Source organism: Blastomyces dermatitidis, assembly GCF_000003525.1.
Source record: "Blastomyces dermatitidis ER-3 genomic scaffold supercont1.1, whole genome shotgun sequence".
NCBI lineage: Eukaryota > Fungi > Ascomycota > Eurotiomycetes > Onygenales > Ajellomycetaceae > Blastomyces > Blastomyces dermatitidis.
In genome coordinates this window covers 7,917,700-7,933,782 of record NW_025544774.1, presented here as the reverse complement: position 1 = coordinate 7,933,782, position 16,083 = coordinate 7,917,700, and the positions used below count along the sequence as shown (strand labels likewise).

At 46.2% G+C, this 16,083-nt stretch overlaps 5 protein-coding genes across 5 annotated transcripts; 3 read left to right on the top strand and 2 right to left on the bottom strand.

The window, feature by feature from the left end:
* Positions 1-119: 119 nt before the first annotated feature.
* On the top strand, positions 120-2,534 carry BDCG_01104 (uncharacterized protein). The gene is made up of 2 exons (XM_045416615.1): positions 120-1,731; positions 1,802-2,534. The coding sequence occupies exons 1-2, from the start codon at positions 985-987 to the stop codon at positions 2,099-2,101; spliced, it is 1,047 nt and encodes a 348-aa protein (XP_045272305.1). The 5' UTR covers positions 120-984; the 3' UTR covers positions 2,102-2,534.
* A 236-nt stretch (positions 2,535-2,770) lies between these two features.
* BDCG_01103 (rab family, other) lies at positions 2,771-5,354 on the top strand. Its single transcript, XM_045416614.1, has 3 exons — positions 2,771-3,421; positions 3,525-3,588; positions 3,701-5,354. The coding sequence occupies exons 1-3, from the start codon at positions 3,338-3,340 to the stop codon at positions 4,420-4,422; spliced, it is 870 nt and encodes a 289-aa protein (XP_045272304.1). The 5' UTR covers positions 2,771-3,337; the 3' UTR covers positions 4,423-5,354.
* Positions 4,598-6,947, bottom strand: BDCG_01102 (uncharacterized protein). Its single transcript, XM_045416613.1, has 2 exons — positions 6,319-6,947; positions 4,598-6,229 (listed from the first exon to the last, which is right to left on the bottom strand). Exons 1-2 carry the CDS (start codon positions 6,632-6,634, stop codon positions 5,358-5,360), a joined length of 1,188 nt encoding a protein of 395 aa, XP_045272303.1. The 5' UTR covers positions 6,635-6,947; the 3' UTR covers positions 4,598-5,357.
* An 11-nt stretch (positions 6,948-6,958) lies between these two features.
* On the bottom strand, positions 6,959-9,908 carry BDCG_01101 (uncharacterized protein). Its single transcript, XM_045416612.1, has 5 exons — positions 9,162-9,908; positions 8,707-9,075; positions 8,382-8,623; positions 7,974-8,314; positions 6,959-7,871 (listed from the first exon to the last, which is right to left on the bottom strand). The coding sequence occupies exons 1-5, from the start codon at positions 9,461-9,463 to the stop codon at positions 7,428-7,430; spliced, it is 1,698 nt and encodes a 565-aa protein (XP_045272302.1). The 5' UTR covers positions 9,464-9,908; the 3' UTR covers positions 6,959-7,427.
* A 791-nt stretch (positions 9,909-10,699) lies between these two features.
* Positions 10,700-15,985, top strand: BDCG_01100 (protein TIF31). The gene is made up of 4 exons (XM_045416611.1): positions 10,700-11,318; positions 11,430-11,501; positions 11,570-11,625; positions 11,688-15,985. The coding sequence occupies exons 1-4, from the start codon at positions 11,282-11,284 to the stop codon at positions 15,339-15,341; spliced, it is 3,819 nt and encodes a 1,272-aa protein (XP_045272301.1). The 5' UTR covers positions 10,700-11,281; the 3' UTR covers positions 15,342-15,985.
* The last annotated feature ends 98 nt before the right edge of the window (positions 15,986-16,083 follow it).

Below are 16,083 nucleotides of genomic sequence, written 5' to 3'. Positions count from 1 at the left end.
ACGGTACGGTACTATGGAACGGAGATACTTGATGCCGATATTGATATGACTGGAAGTCCTCCACACACACTAGAAATTTATTTTGAAATTCCAGTAACTAAGTTACCGGATTAAAATTGCTCCGGTACGCACTCTCAAATTTTCGGGGATTAGGCCCTAAAAGATCGGCACTATAAGAACATACTTTATCACATCATTCAGTGGCAAAGCAAAATGCTACAGAACTAAATGTCCTCTCTTTTTCACAATTTGGAGTGACTTTTATCATTGTACTCGTTATTCAAAAAGGGTTTGTCACCAAGAAAGTTTGCTTTCCCCTCCACATGGCATCCGTCGAAGAATACCCAGCGGTTTCCACCTCTCGCGTCAGTATAGGCCTTTTCACTCTGCCTTTGGATGCGCTGGATATGATTTTTCATCAGGTTAATCAGTCCTCTAATTGCGTTCTTCTGCTTGTCTCCCTTTTGGATGGTTCTTCTCAGAACCTCTTGTTAAGACTATGATGTTACGACTGCAGCTTCACCCTCGTGATCTTGTTCAACTTGTAAGAGTTTCTCGAAATGTGAATGAGATCGCCATACCGTTCCTGTATCGGACCGTTCATTTCCATCTTCCCGGCCATATAAGTGCAACAGACGCCCTGCTCTCGAAGCTAGAAGTATTCTCTGACCAGGATTTCCCTCTTCTCAGGCATACCACAAGGGTGTTGATATCAGGAACATGGTATCAGGCATATGATGAAATCGAGTCAAGGCTGGGTTTAGAAAATGTTGTGTCTCCAGCTGTCCGAATGCTGAACACCCTCATCACTATTTGTGTGTCTAAAATGCCTAAGTTGCGAGCTTTCATGTGAGCCCTGCTTCTTATCCTAGCTCAGAAGCGACGCGGTTTTGTGCCCACCATGTGCCCACGAGGTCGAAATTCTGACTTTCTTGGAATTGAAGCTGGGACTCACAGATTGCGCCAACCCAGAAATTGATCTCAATGGTTGCGCTATCTGACAGAATGGAGTATCTACAGTTACGAGTGGCGACAGACGGCAGTCCAACACCATATTTTCATCCAACATTGAAATTCGGGGGCTATTCGAAACTACGCTTCTTGAACATTATTGACGTCAAAATCACATCAGCTCTTCAATCTGTTGGCAATGCACTATTTTCTACAGAGCAACTGAGTGAACTTGCCATCTGGGCGGATGAAGATGTAATATTGTCCCTTGGTGTCATTTTTTCTGGCTGGCCTGGGCCAAAGATTCTTAACCTAAAAGCCCTTGATCTGAGAAGATTTTCCAATGTGGGATGTTCAGCTCCATCTATCTGGCAACATATTTCTGCTGCGTGTTTAAGTGAATTGACACTAGAAATCGGTTCATTCCTACCGCCAGACGATTACATCGGCTTTTGGGAAGGGGCAGTTGCGGCGGGCATGCGGCCGACAACTCTGCGTACAAACCTGATATCTGAAGGCTTAACTGACTTTATCTGCTCATGTAATGGTCTGGAGGTGTTCCAGCTTACAACTTGTTTATTACCACGACATCTTCCCCCCATTTCAATCTTCCTGGAAACCATAATCAGCGAGCACTCTAAGTCCTTGAGGGTTCTTGCAATACATGCCCAAGGGCCAGACGAAAGCGAATACCTTCTTGATCGAAAACTTTTGGACTCATTGTCCTCACGCTGCACAAAATTGGAGGAACTCGGGTTTAAAATCCTCGAGCAGAGCCAGGTAAGCCAATCATTATGATCTAGGTGTAGAATGTGTGCTGATTCGCTTTTATTATTGCTTCCACGTGAAGGCCGATGTCCATTTAGTATTTCAGCTTCCCCTATTGCGCGCACTTCATATTGACTTTGCTGGTGATTTGAGTTTTGACATGCAAAAGCTGAACCATCTTAAGCTTCGAAAACTGATAGCTGAATGTCTTTCAAACATGGCTCAACACCATTTGAAATATATAGCTTTTGGCGAAGGACTGGTGTACGCGATACTGACTAACCCTCTACGGTGGCACGTTAGATCGAATTTGGTTGGGTACATCCGTGATACAGTCATATTTCGAGAGAAAATGTTTGACTGGGCAAGTACGATCAGGTAGAAACTTTATCCGGAGCGGTTGGTGGAATACATTTGGTCATCTTTATCACAAAAAGCACAAACCGAAAGAGAGCACAGCTTTTTATTTTATTTTCATCTGATTTTCGACTTCTCTTTTAGGTAGGGATGACACAGAGCAATAGGATATTGCTTATCAAAAAGTTAGTTTTATGTTACAGTCTTCTTTGTAAATTAATAGTCAATAGAGATAATGTTATTCGGAGTAGCTCCCACAGGTATTCAGCAACAATTTCTTTTTTGCTATCCGTTCCTCTGGCCCAGTTCTGTGGGAAACAAGATGAAATAAAAGTGATTCGAGCTAGGCTATTGGAGAAAACCTTTCGTCAGGAGTCATAGTCGTAAAAGGCCGCCTTTCTCTGTTTCCGGAATATTGAGATCTATATACGCATATATACCCCGCTTGCGGTGCTTGGGCATTCTGTATTTGTTGTCGTTGACCGATGAGTCGATGACGCCCAACAGTAATATTTTCCTCTTTTGGTCAACGTGTCCCCACAATCAATTAATTGATTAGTGGTTGAACATGAAGCCTGACTTTTGAGCTTAGGGTATCAGAGATCTTGGTATGCTCATTGGTATCATACATACATATTGCTCGGAGAAAAAGAGAGCCAGTTGGTCGGATATTATGTAATCCAGAAACCCATATTTTCTAACTATTTTTGGTTTAGTGCTGGGAGCCATTAACTACTCCTGATTAGGAAAGGTGCCTCATCATCAACCTCCGCCTTGCCTCGAATCAATCAAGCCAGGCGTAGGCTTCCTATGCACCGCACCCCAGCGATTGACCAAGGTTCATTTACCATCCGGGACTTTGTTGGAATATACATTTTATACTACTCTTTTTGCTTTGGCTCTTTTGTGTATCTTTGTCTCACTCTGCTGTATTGTGACTGGCTCTGAATCCGACTGCCTTGGGCGTTCCTAGCGGGCTCGAAAAGCTCACGACTTCTCCCTACGCACAGAGGCGGCACCTACATTCTTCCATCTTCTGCTGTGAGCACTCACTGTCTGCCTATTAGCATAATATCTACCATAAAGCAGAACGGGGAAGGGGATACATCATAAAAGGCTCTTGATTGATAGCTTTGTGTTCCACGGCTATCCGGGCCCCGCCGTGTTGCCTAAATCATCGACCACCACGATTTATACGTCCATTTTTCTTAGTTGACGTTGGAAAAGGTGTTATAAAAAGAAAGCAAAGGAATACAGCACTATGGCAGATGCAGGAGCCGCAACTGGTCCTAAACCTAGTAGCAGCGTGAAGTTAGTGCTCCTAGGAGAAGCTGCTGTCGGGAAGGTTTGTTTTATTTCATAGCTATTATATACTGGCCTACTCGACACGGAACTCCTATGATATGTTTTGAGATTCTTCTGCTAATGCATGTATTTATGGTTTGCAGTCATCTCTCGTCCTGCGATTCGTAAATAATGATTTCCAAGAAAACAAAGAACCAACGATAGGAGGTATGAGACGTGGTGCTTCTTTCACATAACATCTCACTCCTCCGAACTAGTTATTCTCTGGTAAATTATCCTGTGAGCTAATCTAATGATCGCCCCAACTCCTCAACTATAGCCGCTTTCCTCACTCAAAAATGCTCCCTGCCAACCAGAACCATCAAGTTTGAAATATGGGACACAGCCGGACAAGAGCGCTTCGCCTCCCTCGCACCCATGTATTACCGCAACGCCCAAGCCGCGCTTGTCGTCTACGACCTCACTAAACCGTCCTCCCTTATAAAGGCTAAGCATTGGGTTGCCGAGCTCCAGCGACAAGCTAGTCCAGGCATCGTCATTGCTCTTGTCGGTAACAAGCTGGATCTAACAAACGAAGACTCCAGCGCAGCAGCAGCAGCATCAACAACAGGCATACAAGCTTCCTCCCCAGCAACTGGGTCACCAGGAACGGATGCTTCTGAAGGTGGCGACAATGATTCCTCTGATGCTGTCGAGCGAGACCTTGAGGGAGACGAGGAGGAGGAGGAGCAGGATTCTCCAGCTGGCGATGCGCGAAAAATCTCTACTCGTGAGGCAAGCGCGTATGCGGAGGAAGAAGGGCTTCTGTTCTTCGAGACGAGCGCAAAAACGGGCGTTAACGTGCCTGAGGTCTTCACCGCGATTGCAAATGCGATTCCGGAAACGAGTTTGAAGGGGGCGAGGGGCGTTGGTGCTGGTGCTGGTGCTGGTGCTGGTGCTGGTGCGGGTAATGGTGGCCTTGGTGGGAGGCCTGGGGAGGATTCTCGGATTAATTTACGGGATCGTGGGGCGGCGACTGCGAAGGAAGGATGTGCTTGTTAACGGTGATCTTTATTTAATGATCTCCGAAAGGAGACTGGTGGACTGTGGAGTATGGATAACACAGTTTACGGTTTGGTTGTTGCGACAGCTTAGGGCTCCATTGAAGCCATGACAAGCGGTGGGTACCCTTTTCGTGGGTTTGAATGCGTATCCCTATTTTATTATATTTTCTGTACTTTTCCAATTTTCCTCTCGCGTTATTTTCATTCCTGCGACTCTTGCCCTGTTACTCTATCCGCTTTTCTTTTCGACTTCTATATTTGTTCATTCATCTGTTATTTCCGGCTCTGGTTTGGCTGAGTTCTGGTTTTCAGCTTTTTTGAGGTTTTGTTTGTATTAAGAATCCATAAATGCAACTCAAAGAAACAAATCGTTAAACTAATTCACCGTGTGGTTTTTAAAAGTTTGTTGTCCAGTATAGATACAAGGTATCCTGGGTTCAAACTATTATTAAATCACTATTTCCCTTAATTACCCAGGTTCCAATTTACTCACCCAACCCACATCATTACATCGCTGGCTAGAGAGCAAGTTTTTCGCGGACCAAATAGAAATGGCCCCGAAAAAAAAAAAACAGCAGCTTCACAACTAATACAAAGCGCCTTATCCCTCTTTTCCATTACACATTTTCTTGCGCCACTTGCCGATAAAACTGAAATGGGGAACTCCAATCGCAACGGTAGAACCGGATAGATAAAATAGATCATAACATGGGAGAAGAAAATAATGAGCGGTCAAAATGACACTGGGGGAAACGGAAAAGGAACCAGCTACTACAGCCGATGACATCGGCTAGTAGTAGAGGTAGTAGAGGAAATAAGAACGGACTGGGCATAGTTATCATTAAAACAGTAAAAGTAAAAAGTAAAAACACAAGCAATAAGAAGAAAAGAAAAGCCTAGAAATGCATAAAATAAGGAGAACAACTTTTAATTTCATAGCCCATCCACCGCCTCCACCCACCCGAATATCACCCCAGTCACGCACGTCGCTAGAGTCCAAATCGCACCCCACCCCATCGCTCCTTCCATCTCCGCCCCGCTAATCGTCCCCACAACCTGCATGATGGTATTCATCATGGTCATCATTGCCAACACCGTCGTGCGTGATACCAACATCCGCGTCTTCGCCGGTAACGAGAGCCAGTATTTGCGATATAGTGACGTGACCAGAAATTCACCAGCGCGTTCCTCATCGTGCTTGCGCGCCTTCTTTCCGCCAGTTTTACCCTCCCCTTCCGCTTCCTCCTCTACTGCCACTGTTACCCTTTTATGCTGCTGTTCTTCAAGTTGCGCTGCGCCAACAGAGCTGACAAAGAGGAAGTCGCGCAGGGAGTAGCCGGCAGGCAGCAAAGCGACGAGTAGAGAGACGAAGCCCTTGGGCCCGACATGGGCGATGCGCAGATCAGGGAGTCCGTCGTAATAGGTTACGAGGTAGGTTGGGAGCCAGGTGGCGAGGCTGCTATAGAGGATTATCGTGTAGATGCATGCGGCGACAAGGGTGGTGTAGAGGGTTGTTGGGCAGTCTGTGAGGATTGTGTGGTGTTGGTGTTTAAGGCTGCTCTTGGTAGTTTTGGCGCTGCGAGTGGTCTTGGAGCTGGTGTGGGCACCGGAACAGCTGAGGCGCATGAATGGGTACTCTTCGTGTACGCGGCTGGAGCTGCGGAAGAGGAGGAATGGGAGGGCTGTCGACAATATGGTTATGGAGGCGACTGTCATTAGGGTTGTCGGGCGGATGCCGTAGAAGCTGTAGAGGAGGGAATAGGTTGGCAAGTGAGTTAGATAAGTGAAGGATGCGACATCGCGAGCTGGCAAGGCAGGGAGCGTATCAACAGTCAGCATCTGAATCTATATATGGCGGTTGCGGCGAATTTTTGGATTTCGCCAGGGGACTAACCATCATATCCCAATATCCAGGCAATCGTCAACTCAACAGTTCTCCATGCAAGCAACCCTCCAATCTGCCACCAGGAATTAAAATGCCTGCTCGTCCAGGCTAAATCTCCCTGTGTAATTTGTGTGCTCAAAGAAAATAGGACAGTGCTAAGTGTTAAGCTGCATATCACCAGGCTGCTATACCGGCACAAGCAATGAATCCAGCTAAACGATTTGAACTTGCCCTTCGTTGGCAGCGCTTCATGTTCATGGGGAGCTTGCTTCCCTTTCCCCAGCGAGCTCGACCTCGTTGTCATCGACGACTTCTTCGGCGGCATTGCTAAACACAGTGTGCTCCTCTTAGCACTCTTCTTGCGCCCGGGCTGGATGGCGACAAAATATTCAGGCACCGGCGCGTATGTTTATTTGTTTATTTGGAGATGGACTAGCAGAAGAACTTCAGAAGCTCATCTTGGAAGTGGCATAGATTGCGTAGAAAGCTTGGTATTTATTTTGGCTCCCAGTTTAGTTTGTTGTTGCAGGGAAGCGATGATGTCACGATTTGCAATGAGCTTCGGCGCTTGATGGAACCTGATTGGTCAACTGGACCACCAATTTTGTTTTGGGCATGACATGACAACATGAATATCACTGTTGATTGAGAGCCATGAAGCAAACAAATAAATATAATTTTGCTGCGGGAACTGTCCTTCTGAATGAGGGGATTAGAGGGAGTTTTCCTCACTTTATCAGTAAAGGCTATTTACATCAAATTATGGTGGAATGGATAATTAACAAGTTTTCGCTAGGTAGAGAGAGTCTTTGAATCAGGATAAGTGAGCTATATACATATGGTGGGAGAAAATTAAGCAAGATCAGCACAGAAAGTATGGAGCCACCGAAAGAAATCTATCGTAGAAAGTACAGCAGAAAATAGGAAATGTTGAGCGCATGTCAGGCCCGAGGATAACAGTCGATGTTTGCATCGAGCTCTTTAAGCGAAAGTGGTCTTGTAAAATATAAGAAATGGAAGGGGCCGTATACTTGGTAAAGGAAAAAAAGAAAGGAAAAAGAAAAGAAAAAGAAAGGAGAATCCATCCATCATTTCAAATGCAATGAATAAACACCCCTCTAATCATCATCGTCCTCATCCTTCGGTTTAACCACCCCAATCTCAACAGTCCCTGCCTCCCTGCCCTTCGTATCACGAATGACCGCCTTAAACGACCCATTATTCCAAAAGTCTTTAACAGTAAGCTCCCGGGTCCTGCCCAAGCTTTCAATATCGTTGATTCTGTCCAGAGTCTTCTCCAGATGCTCTGCAAAGCCTGGTTCAGAGCATATCTCTCTGAAGGCGATTTGCATCGGGACAGAGTCGGCGCGAACCATGCCTCTGGAGTCGATGGTAAATATGTTGTCGTGATCGTAGCTTTGGATAAAGTCTGCTCTCGTCATGACTTGTCGGGCTTCGTGGAGAGGAATCTCCGGTAGGATATGGCCCTTTTCGGGATCATATGTACACTCCATTTCCTTTTCTCGGTCAACTAGCTCTTTGGCGAGGACCATGGCGGCGGACTGGAGAATATTATCAGCAGCGAAAGAGAAAAAAAAAAAAAAAGAATAGAAGCTAAGGATAAAGAAGGACTCCAGAAAATGGTGGGATGAGGCGTTTCATACCGAGTATTTCTGCTCATCCATCACATCATCGTCCATTTCCTCTCCTAAGATCCAGCATTTGTTGAGAAACCATGACTTCTCTGCTTGGCATATTGTCGCGCAGGTCTCCATCATGTCCTTCGATTTCGCCACGCGATTCAAAAATGTCAGTCGTCCGCCAACTTTGTCATACACTTTTTCGAGTATTGAATCGTCCAAAGTTTCATTGAAATATTTTTGTCGGTACTGCCGTAAGGCCATTATTGCACGGTCCTTGGGAAGATCCGGGAGAGGAATTATTTCCATTCGGGTACCATAACGTTTTAACCGCTCATACACCCAGTAATCATCGCTGTTGAAAACTGAGAAAAAGAGAACTGTTAATACAAAGGTAGGTTGCGTATGTGGTTGAGCGGGATAACTACTTACTCATCGTAACCAAGCTACTTGCTGCCCATTGCTCAGCACGCTGCTGAATCATTTCTAGCAGATCGCGCCCATCGTCGTCGTCTCGAACTAGATGGGTACTATTAACAATTAAAATGAGGGGCTTCCCGCCCTTGTGCCGCCGCGCAAGAGCGACTTTCTCAAGCTTGTTAAGAGCTCGTTCAATGTCTAGCAAGGCAGTGGTGTCTCGGGGCCCTCTAATACTAAACAGGCTGCCAATATAGCTATAACAGACAATCCGCTTAGTTAATAAAACAACTGCGTCCCGGCATATTTAAAAGTTCAATGTTTTTACTTTTATACATACTCTTCATGAAACTCAAAGTCCAAGGCCTTGCCAAGGCGGATACGAAAAATCTCAAGATCTGCATGCGCTTCGAAAAATGCCACGCCATCGCCATCAATCTTTCTCATGGCGTCGAGAAGCATGGAGGTCTTCCCTGTACCCTTTTCGCCGATGAGAAGATAGTAATGGCCGCGAATGGTGCCATTGACTATTTGATCAACTTTATTTTGCTCCTCGCGCTCGATCCAGTGGCCTGTGTCACTGCCATCGGTACCCATTGATGGCGCTACGCCAGCAACTTCGAGAGCTGGATCGCCGGGGTTGAATGCGTTGTCCATTTTTGCTAGGACTAGATACTTATAGTACCGGTGATAAGAGTACCCTGCCGCACTGGACGTGTAAAAAAAAATAGTTAGGGAACGATATCCGGCTCCAAAGAGGGCGGCATAAGGCGCCATGCGAGGTTGACTTCTTACCCGAGCACAGCGATTGATGCAAACATGGTCGCTGCAGATTCCATCATCTTAAAGAGGGTGGTTCTTAGAGAAGGCTCTTCTTCATCTTTCGGATTCTTTCTCTTATCATCTTCCTCTTCAGGCATATCTTGATTAATGGATTGGGGCCCGACAGGGGGTGCGCTCTGCGCATAGCACCGCCGCGCAGCGGGAACAACAACATTCCAGGGACGGAGAAATTGGGGGCGAGCCGCCCATGGTCTGGGAGGAAAAAACACTTTTGCGTTGCTACATACACGATTCAAACGCATAGCGCGAAACATAGATGTAGATATTATTACTCAGGTTGGAGGTCCGCGTTGCCTATTTAGGCGGTGTGTTGCTAAATTAAACCTGAAGGATTTGCGACTGGGTCCTTGGACCTTCCAGCTTGCCGTCCAATGATGGGTTTAACACCAAGGTGGAGACATTGGGGTCCGCATGAAATGAGGGGAAAATGAATGGAATTGATATTAAAAATATCCTTTGTGAAAAAACGAAAGGTTAATAAGAAAGGAAAAAAGCATTTATGCAAAAGAATGTCGGTTGTCGTTGTGACAGATTTCAGCTTGGAAAATCAATGGGTTGTTGTTGGTGACCGACCGACCAGCGCAGCCAAACATCGCGGAACAAAAGCTGCGGTTTTAGCGAAAAAGGGTTGGTTCAACCAAGGATGGCTTTGGGTTTGCCCCAGAATTTAAACCCACCAATCAGATGGGACTATTCAAATCACTCACCCAAAAAATAATAATAATGATTTGTCTTCAAGTTTCAACTCGAGACCTCTTTGAATGGAATATTTATACCTACTTTCTAGACCCCAATTAATATCACAGAAAAGGCCAAAAATCTTTTCAACAGGCTACATTTTGCCAAGTGGCCCATCAAAAAATTATTCGGCGCTTACCATCTTGTTCAACTCGATCTTGATGCATAACTAGTTACCTAGGTGTGGCGCATAAGCTATCATCTCGCATGTCATGGCTCCTGTACTTTTTCCCGTCCCAGCTGCATTTCAGTTCTGGAATTGCATTGATTAGAACGAGACTGCAGAATGTTGAGTTACAATGAACACATTGCTCTCTGCCTGCCTTGCATCCCTGAATCGCCATCTGGATGAACATTGCTTGTGACAGCAATAATGAGAGCAACAAATGGCTCTGATCCTTTTGTCTACCTTTCTCTGAAGGTCATAGCACCACCACTTCATTCAATTCATCACCTCTATCAATTAACCTTGTCAGACATCCGCAATTATTCTAACACAAACCTCATCTACATCAAATCCAGTCATGATAGCTGAGATGCAGAAGTATTTTGTGCTAGAGGTGTAAAGTTTGAGAATGATTGGCAGATTTTCTGTGGTTATGTTATTCAGAATCCTTGCAATTTCAGTTACTGCAGGGCGAGGCGAAATGGCCCTAAACGGCGAAATCACCCCGGGACGATGTGTATTGATTGTGTATGTACCCGCCATTTGCGGTTTCGAATTTTCAATAATGGGGCTGAATAGATCTCGCCCTCGCCTATATATTTCCGGGAACAGACACACACGTACGGAGTACAGTAGCCATAACTCTTTGATGACAGAATAGTGTGGTTATCAAGCTCCTTGTAAATTTCTGTTGATTGTTTTTTCATGACGATGGAAAATATCGTTTACATTCGTTGTTCGCACTCGGCCCGCTGACTGTCCTGAAAAGGTTTAACCCCATGTTTATTTTACGCCGAGTTTAACACTTGAACCCCCGTTACATTCCGAAAGGAAAATCCGCTTCCGTGAAATTTTCTCCAGATCTTGCTGCCGTTTTGGCGGGAAAGAATTTTTTTTTTATCGACTAGAAAAAAAGCTCTGTTTTCCCTCCTTGCAGCAATTTAGACCGGCCCTTCCTTTGCTATATTTCCTTCCTTTGCTATATTTTTTTTTCCCTTTCGTCTTTCATTTCTATTAATCCGTTGTTTTATTTCACCCATTGAGTTTCTAGTTGTAAAAAAAGAAGGGCTTTGGGAGGATCCCTTATCTGTTCCACTACCCTTTCGGTTTGATTGACCGATTGCCATCGCTGCTATCGTTTTTTGTTCTTTTATAACAAAATCTAATAATGGAGCAACCCACCAAGGAAAAGGAACATTCCCAAGGTACGAGAACTTTATTTGCAAGCCAGGCAGCTAATCAATGCCTTGAAGTTATCTCTAGGTAACTATAGAAAAACGATGTATCAATTGTGGACGCTAATCTTTCAATTACAGAGGTTGCGGAGAAGAATGGAGACGAACAACTTCCCAACGGCAATCACGTAGACGGAGAACATGATGGAGGAGGTGGGAACATTCAGATGAATCAATCATACGTACTAGACCGCTGGCCACTGACTTGGGGTTGAATTTAGGTCTCTTCCAGATTTCAGTCAAGCTTCCGCATGAACCGTACAACATACAAGTTACGGTGAGAAACCCTCTCCCTCCGCCGGAAACGACATTAGCTAATAAAGCTTACCTCCCCTATAGGTATCGAGCCAGGAACAAGTCCAGGATGTTCGTCAATCGATCGTTGAGCTGCCGGGTACCTTTCAGTACACGAGCTTCCACCTGGAGCATAACGGAGAGAGGATAAATGACTACGTCGAACTGTCCGAGGTCAAGGACCTCAAGGCTGATTCGGAAGTCGTCCTAGTCGAGGACCCCTACACTGAGAAGGAGGCTAGGATGCATATTGTTCGGATAAGAGAACTGATCGGCGCTGCTGGCGATCGCGTTGACAACTTGCACGGCATCTGTGCCGGTTTGTCACTTCATGACTCCGTAGCTGCTGGCGAGCAATTATCCGACACAAAGGAGGGACAGGATGCGCAGGCCAAAGATCATGCCCTTGTAGACTATGATATGGCGGCCCCGCCTGTCCTGCAAACGATACTCCCCCGGGCGCAGCCCCAAGTGCCCAAGACGGTCAAAGCAATTTCTCTTTCACCCTGGAACCCACCTCCTTACCATCTTCGCCAACGTGGGCACCTATTATATCTCCAGGTCACCACGAATGAAGGCGAGCAGCATCAGATAACGTCTCACGTTTCTGGATTCTATGTGAACAAGTGCTCAAATGCCAAATTCGATCCCTTCCCAAGACCCGCTCCCAAGAACTATAGCGCTCACTCCCTGTTGACTTTAATCTCTATGCTCTCTCCCTCGTTCGATTCTGCGTTTAAAGCTTTGCAGGAATCAAACAACAAAAAGGATTTGTTGACTACTTTCCCTTTCCAAAACTCTATTCCTAACAACCCATGGCTTGTGCCATCCACCTCATCTCCCGTCACAGCCCATCAGTCAGATATCACCCGTTCCCAAGAGAACTATTTAATTTCTGGCATGGACAACTCCGAAACTTTGAGAGACTGGAACGAGGAGTTCCAAAGCACAAGAGAACTCCCCAGGGAAACGGTCCAGGACAAAGTCTTCCGGGAACGTTTGACTTCGAAGCTTTTTGCTGACTACAACGATGCAGCTGCTCGTGGCGCTGTATTGGTCGCAAGGGGCGAAATTGCACCCCTCAATCCAACTGAAGGGAGGGATGCTCAAATTTTTGTCTATAACAATATATTCTTCTCCTTTGGAGCTGATGGGGTTGGAACTTTTGCGTCGGAGGGTGGTGACGAAGCTGCCAGGGTTGCTGTCGGCAAGGACGTTGCGGGCGTAAAAGCCGTCAATCAGCTCGACATCCCCGGTCTCTTCACTCCGGGAACGGTTGTTGTTGACTACCTGGGTAAACGGTTGGTTGGCCAGAGCATTGTTCCTGGCATCTTCAAGCAACGCGAGCCTGGCGAACACCAAATCGATTATGGTGGAGTTGAGGGTAAGGAAGTCGTTGCAGAGCACAAAGACTTCGTGCCAGTGTTTGAGAAACTATCCGCTTCGTTGCGCGTTAAGAAGCATCCGGTCTGGGACAGAGATGGCAAAAGGCACGATCTGGAGGGAAGCGTAGAAACAAAGGGTCTTTTGGGTACGGATGGTCGTAAATATGTGCTCGATCTCTATCGCATTACTCCGCTAGACATAGCTTGGTCGGAAGACGCTGAAGGACATGAGCCATATCCCCACAGGATGTCTGTCCTGAGGCTAGAGCTAGTTGAGTCGTACTGGAGATATAAGATGGGTCAATATGTGAAGACTGAAGTTGAGAAGCGAAAGGCTGCGAAAAAAGAAGCTGAGAAGGCTGAAGACATTGAAGTGCCTAAGGGAGACGAGGCCGAGGCCCCAGCGATCAATGGGCAGGGCGAAGGCGACAAGAAGGCAGCTGATGAACAGGAACGCGTTGATATCTCTGCGTTTAAGCTTGCCCTCAACCCTGATGTCTTCAGCGGTCAAGTACCTCAGACAGACGAGGAGAAGGAGGAGTGGACTCAGGACGAGAAGGAAGTCCGTTCTGCTTGCGAATACTTGACTTCCAAGGTTATTCCTGAGCTTATCCAGGACTTGCACGATGGCGATGTTGGCTTCCCAATGGATGGGCAATCCTTAACCCAGCTTCTCCACAAGCGAGGAATCAATGTTCGATACCTGGGTAAATTGGCGAAGCTTTCTCAACAAAAGGGATCAAGACTAGTCGCTTTGAGCGCACTCCTGATCCAGGAAATGATTTCTCGCGCCTTCAAACATATCGCCAACCAGTATCTGCGATATCTGCCACCTCCCTTCACAGCTTCCTGCGTTTCCCATTTATTGAACTGCTTCCTCGGGACAGAAGTCAATGCAAACCCACGTCCAGAGATAGATGAGGAATTGAGGGAGATTTACCCGGAAGGTGACTTCTCTTTCGAAAAGGTTACACCTACCTCGCTCAAGGAGGAGATTGAAAAACAAATCAAAATCCGTTTCAGATTCAACGTCGAGTCTGACTGGACTGCATCGCTCAAACGTCTCCAACTTCTACGAGACATTTCTATTAAAATCGGCCTTCAGATAGGTGCCCGCGAGTTTACGTTCGAACACTCGCAGATCAAGTCCCAGGAGCATTCTCCTGCGCCTAGCAGCACCCATAGTTCACAAGAGGAGCCAAGCAAGAAAAAGAAGAAGAAGGGAAGCAACGCTGCTTCGCCAAGCCGATCAGTGGCAAGCCCTAAGCCCGTGGTTACGTTTGTGCCAGAAGACATCCTTAACATTGTACCTCTCGTTAAGGATGCTTCCCCGCGAAGTGCGCTTGCGGAGGAAGCCCTGGAAGCTGGGCGAATTTCTATAATGCAGAACCAGAAGGAAATTGGACAGGAACTTATCTTGGAGTCCCTCTCTCTTCACGAGCAGATCTACGGCATCCTTCATCCTGAAGTTGCCAAGTTGTATCATCAGCTCTCCATGCTTTACTATCAGACAGACGAGAAGGAAGCCGCTGTTGAGTTGGCGCGGAAAGCCGTCATTGTTACTGAGAGAACAATGGGCGTTGACTCCGCTGACACTATTTTGAGCTACCTCAATCTTAGCTTGTTCGAGCATGCGTCTGGCCACACGCAGACTGCTCTAGTTTACATCAGACATGCATCCGAACTCTGGAAGATTATCTACGGTTCTCATCACCCTGACTCGATTACAACCATGAACAATGCTGCTGTCATGCTTCAGCACCTCAAGAAATACCCCGATTCCCGAAAATGGTTTGAGGCTTCGCTGACCGTCTGCGAAGGCCTCTTTGGAAGACAATCCATTAACACCGCTACCATTCTCTTCCAGCTCGCCCAGGCCCTTGCTCTTGACCAGGACTCAAAGGCTGCCGTGAACCGTATGCGGGACGCATACAACATCTTCCTTAACGAACTGGGTCCCAACGACCGAAATACCAAGGAAGCAGAAAGCTGGCTTGAACAGCTTACTCAGAATGCCGTGTCCATCGCCAAGCACGCGAAGGATATCCAAGCTCGCAGACTGCGCCGAACAAATCTCTCCCCACGAGTGACGATGGGAACTAAACCTCAGCCTCAGGTCGGCCAAAATGCACCAGCGACCACTAATGGGGCAGCCTCCAAAAACATCGGGCTGGACTCGAGAAGCATTGATGAGCTATTGAAGTTTATTGAGGGGGGCGAATCCAGCAGTCCCCGCTCCAAACAGAAGAAACGGGCTGCAACCAGCAACCCTAAGCTCCGTGGATCGAAGCAATCCAATGTTCAGGCCACCTAAGTTGGGTGTATATTTACTTGTATTATTCCGAAGCCCCCTCCGACCATTTTTGATCATTTAATTGCCCCCGTTTCTATAAGTGTTATTATTATCTCTCTCGTTTTTCTCTTTTAATAAATCCAGCCCAACCCCCCCGTTTCCCCTGGAATTACCTAGCTACAGATACCTATAACACCGCTGAGAGGGGAATATCTTGTTTACCAACCCATTCTTAGACAGAAAAGAGAAGGAACTCGAACGTTCCAGCTTTTGAGCTGACATCATTTGTTGAGTCATATGGACGATTGTGCTGCTACGCCCTTTTTGAACATAGATCTCCCCCGTTGTCTTGCAACCATCTCTACTCACAAAGTATTGTTTTATTTTTGCTTTTTTCTATATACAGTCATTTCCTTTATTTGCGGTACTACTTCGTTGTATAAAATATAGGGGACTTACATAGCATGGTTTTCATTTTTTCAATCTGCTTTTCAACGATCCTGTCCACTTCCCATGTCCTTTTACTTTTTTTTTTTCTTTTATTTCATTTCCCTTACTGTATGTATAGTTGATGACATGTCATTTCACGAGCAACAGGAAAAGTGGATAATACTTGTACTATAGGGATAGGCTTAAAAATGATTGACATCTTCTCTCGATTCACATTTTGGTCTCTGTAACCGCCAGTTTACCAGTGTTGTCCCGAACGGTTATGACGCACGCCAAGACTAAAATCAAAACACGTGACACTCCATTGTTTACT

What these genes read in the sequence shown, in the direction of transcription:
- BDCG_01104 (XM_045416615.1), top strand. Translation starts at nt 985, where the DNA reads ATGGTTGCGCTATCTGACAGAATGGAGTATCTACAGTTACGAGTGGCG. An exon ending in AAATCCTCGAGCAGAGCCAG is followed by an intron (nt 1,732 to 1,801) that starts GTAAGCCAATCA and finishes TTCCACGTGAAG; the next exon opens with GCCGATGTCCATTTAGTATT.
- BDCG_01103 (XM_045416614.1), top strand. Translation starts at nt 3,338, where the DNA reads ATGGCAGATGCAGGAGCCGCAACTGGTCCTAAACCTAGTAGCAGCGTG. An exon ending in GAGAAGCTGCTGTCGGGAAG is followed by an intron (nt 3,422 to 3,524) that starts GTTTGTTTTATT and finishes TATGGTTTGCAG; the next exon opens with TCATCTCTCGTCCTGCGATT. An exon ending in CAAAGAACCAACGATAGGAG is followed by an intron (nt 3,589 to 3,700) that starts GTATGAGACGTG and finishes CCTCAACTATAG; the next exon opens with CCGCTTTCCTCACTCAAAAA.
- BDCG_01102 (XM_045416613.1), bottom strand. Translation starts at nt 6,634, where the DNA reads ATGCCGCCGAAGAAGTCGTCGATGACAACGAGGTCGAGCTCGCTGGGG. An exon ending in CTGGATATTGGGATATGATG is followed by an intron (nt 6,230 to 6,318) that starts GTTAGTCCCCTG and finishes CTGCCTTGCCAG; the next exon opens with CTCGCGATGTCGCATCCTTC.
- BDCG_01101 (XM_045416612.1), bottom strand. Translation starts at nt 9,463, where the DNA reads ATGTTTCGCGCTATGCGTTTGAATCGTGTATGTAGCAACGCAAAAGTG. An exon ending in GCATCAATCGCTGTGCTCGG is followed by an intron (nt 9,076 to 9,161) that starts GTAAGAAGTCAA and finishes TTACACGTCCAG; the next exon opens with TGCGGCAGGGTACTCTTATC. An exon ending in AAGTAGCTTGGTTACGATGA is followed by an intron (nt 8,315 to 8,381) that starts GTAAGTAGTTAT and finishes TCTTTTTCTCAG; the next exon opens with TTTTCAACAGCGATGATTAC.
- BDCG_01100 (XM_045416611.1), top strand. Translation starts at nt 11,282, where the DNA reads ATGGAGCAACCCACCAAGGAAAAGGAACATTCCCAAG. An exon ending in CGGAGAACATGATGGAGGAG is followed by an intron (nt 11,502 to 11,569) that starts GTGGGAACATTC and finishes GGTTGAATTTAG; the next exon opens with GTCTCTTCCAGATTTCAGTC. An exon ending in CGTACAACATACAAGTTACG is followed by an intron (nt 11,626 to 11,687) that starts GTGAGAAACCCT and finishes CCTCCCCTATAG; the next exon opens with GTATCGAGCCAGGAACAAGT.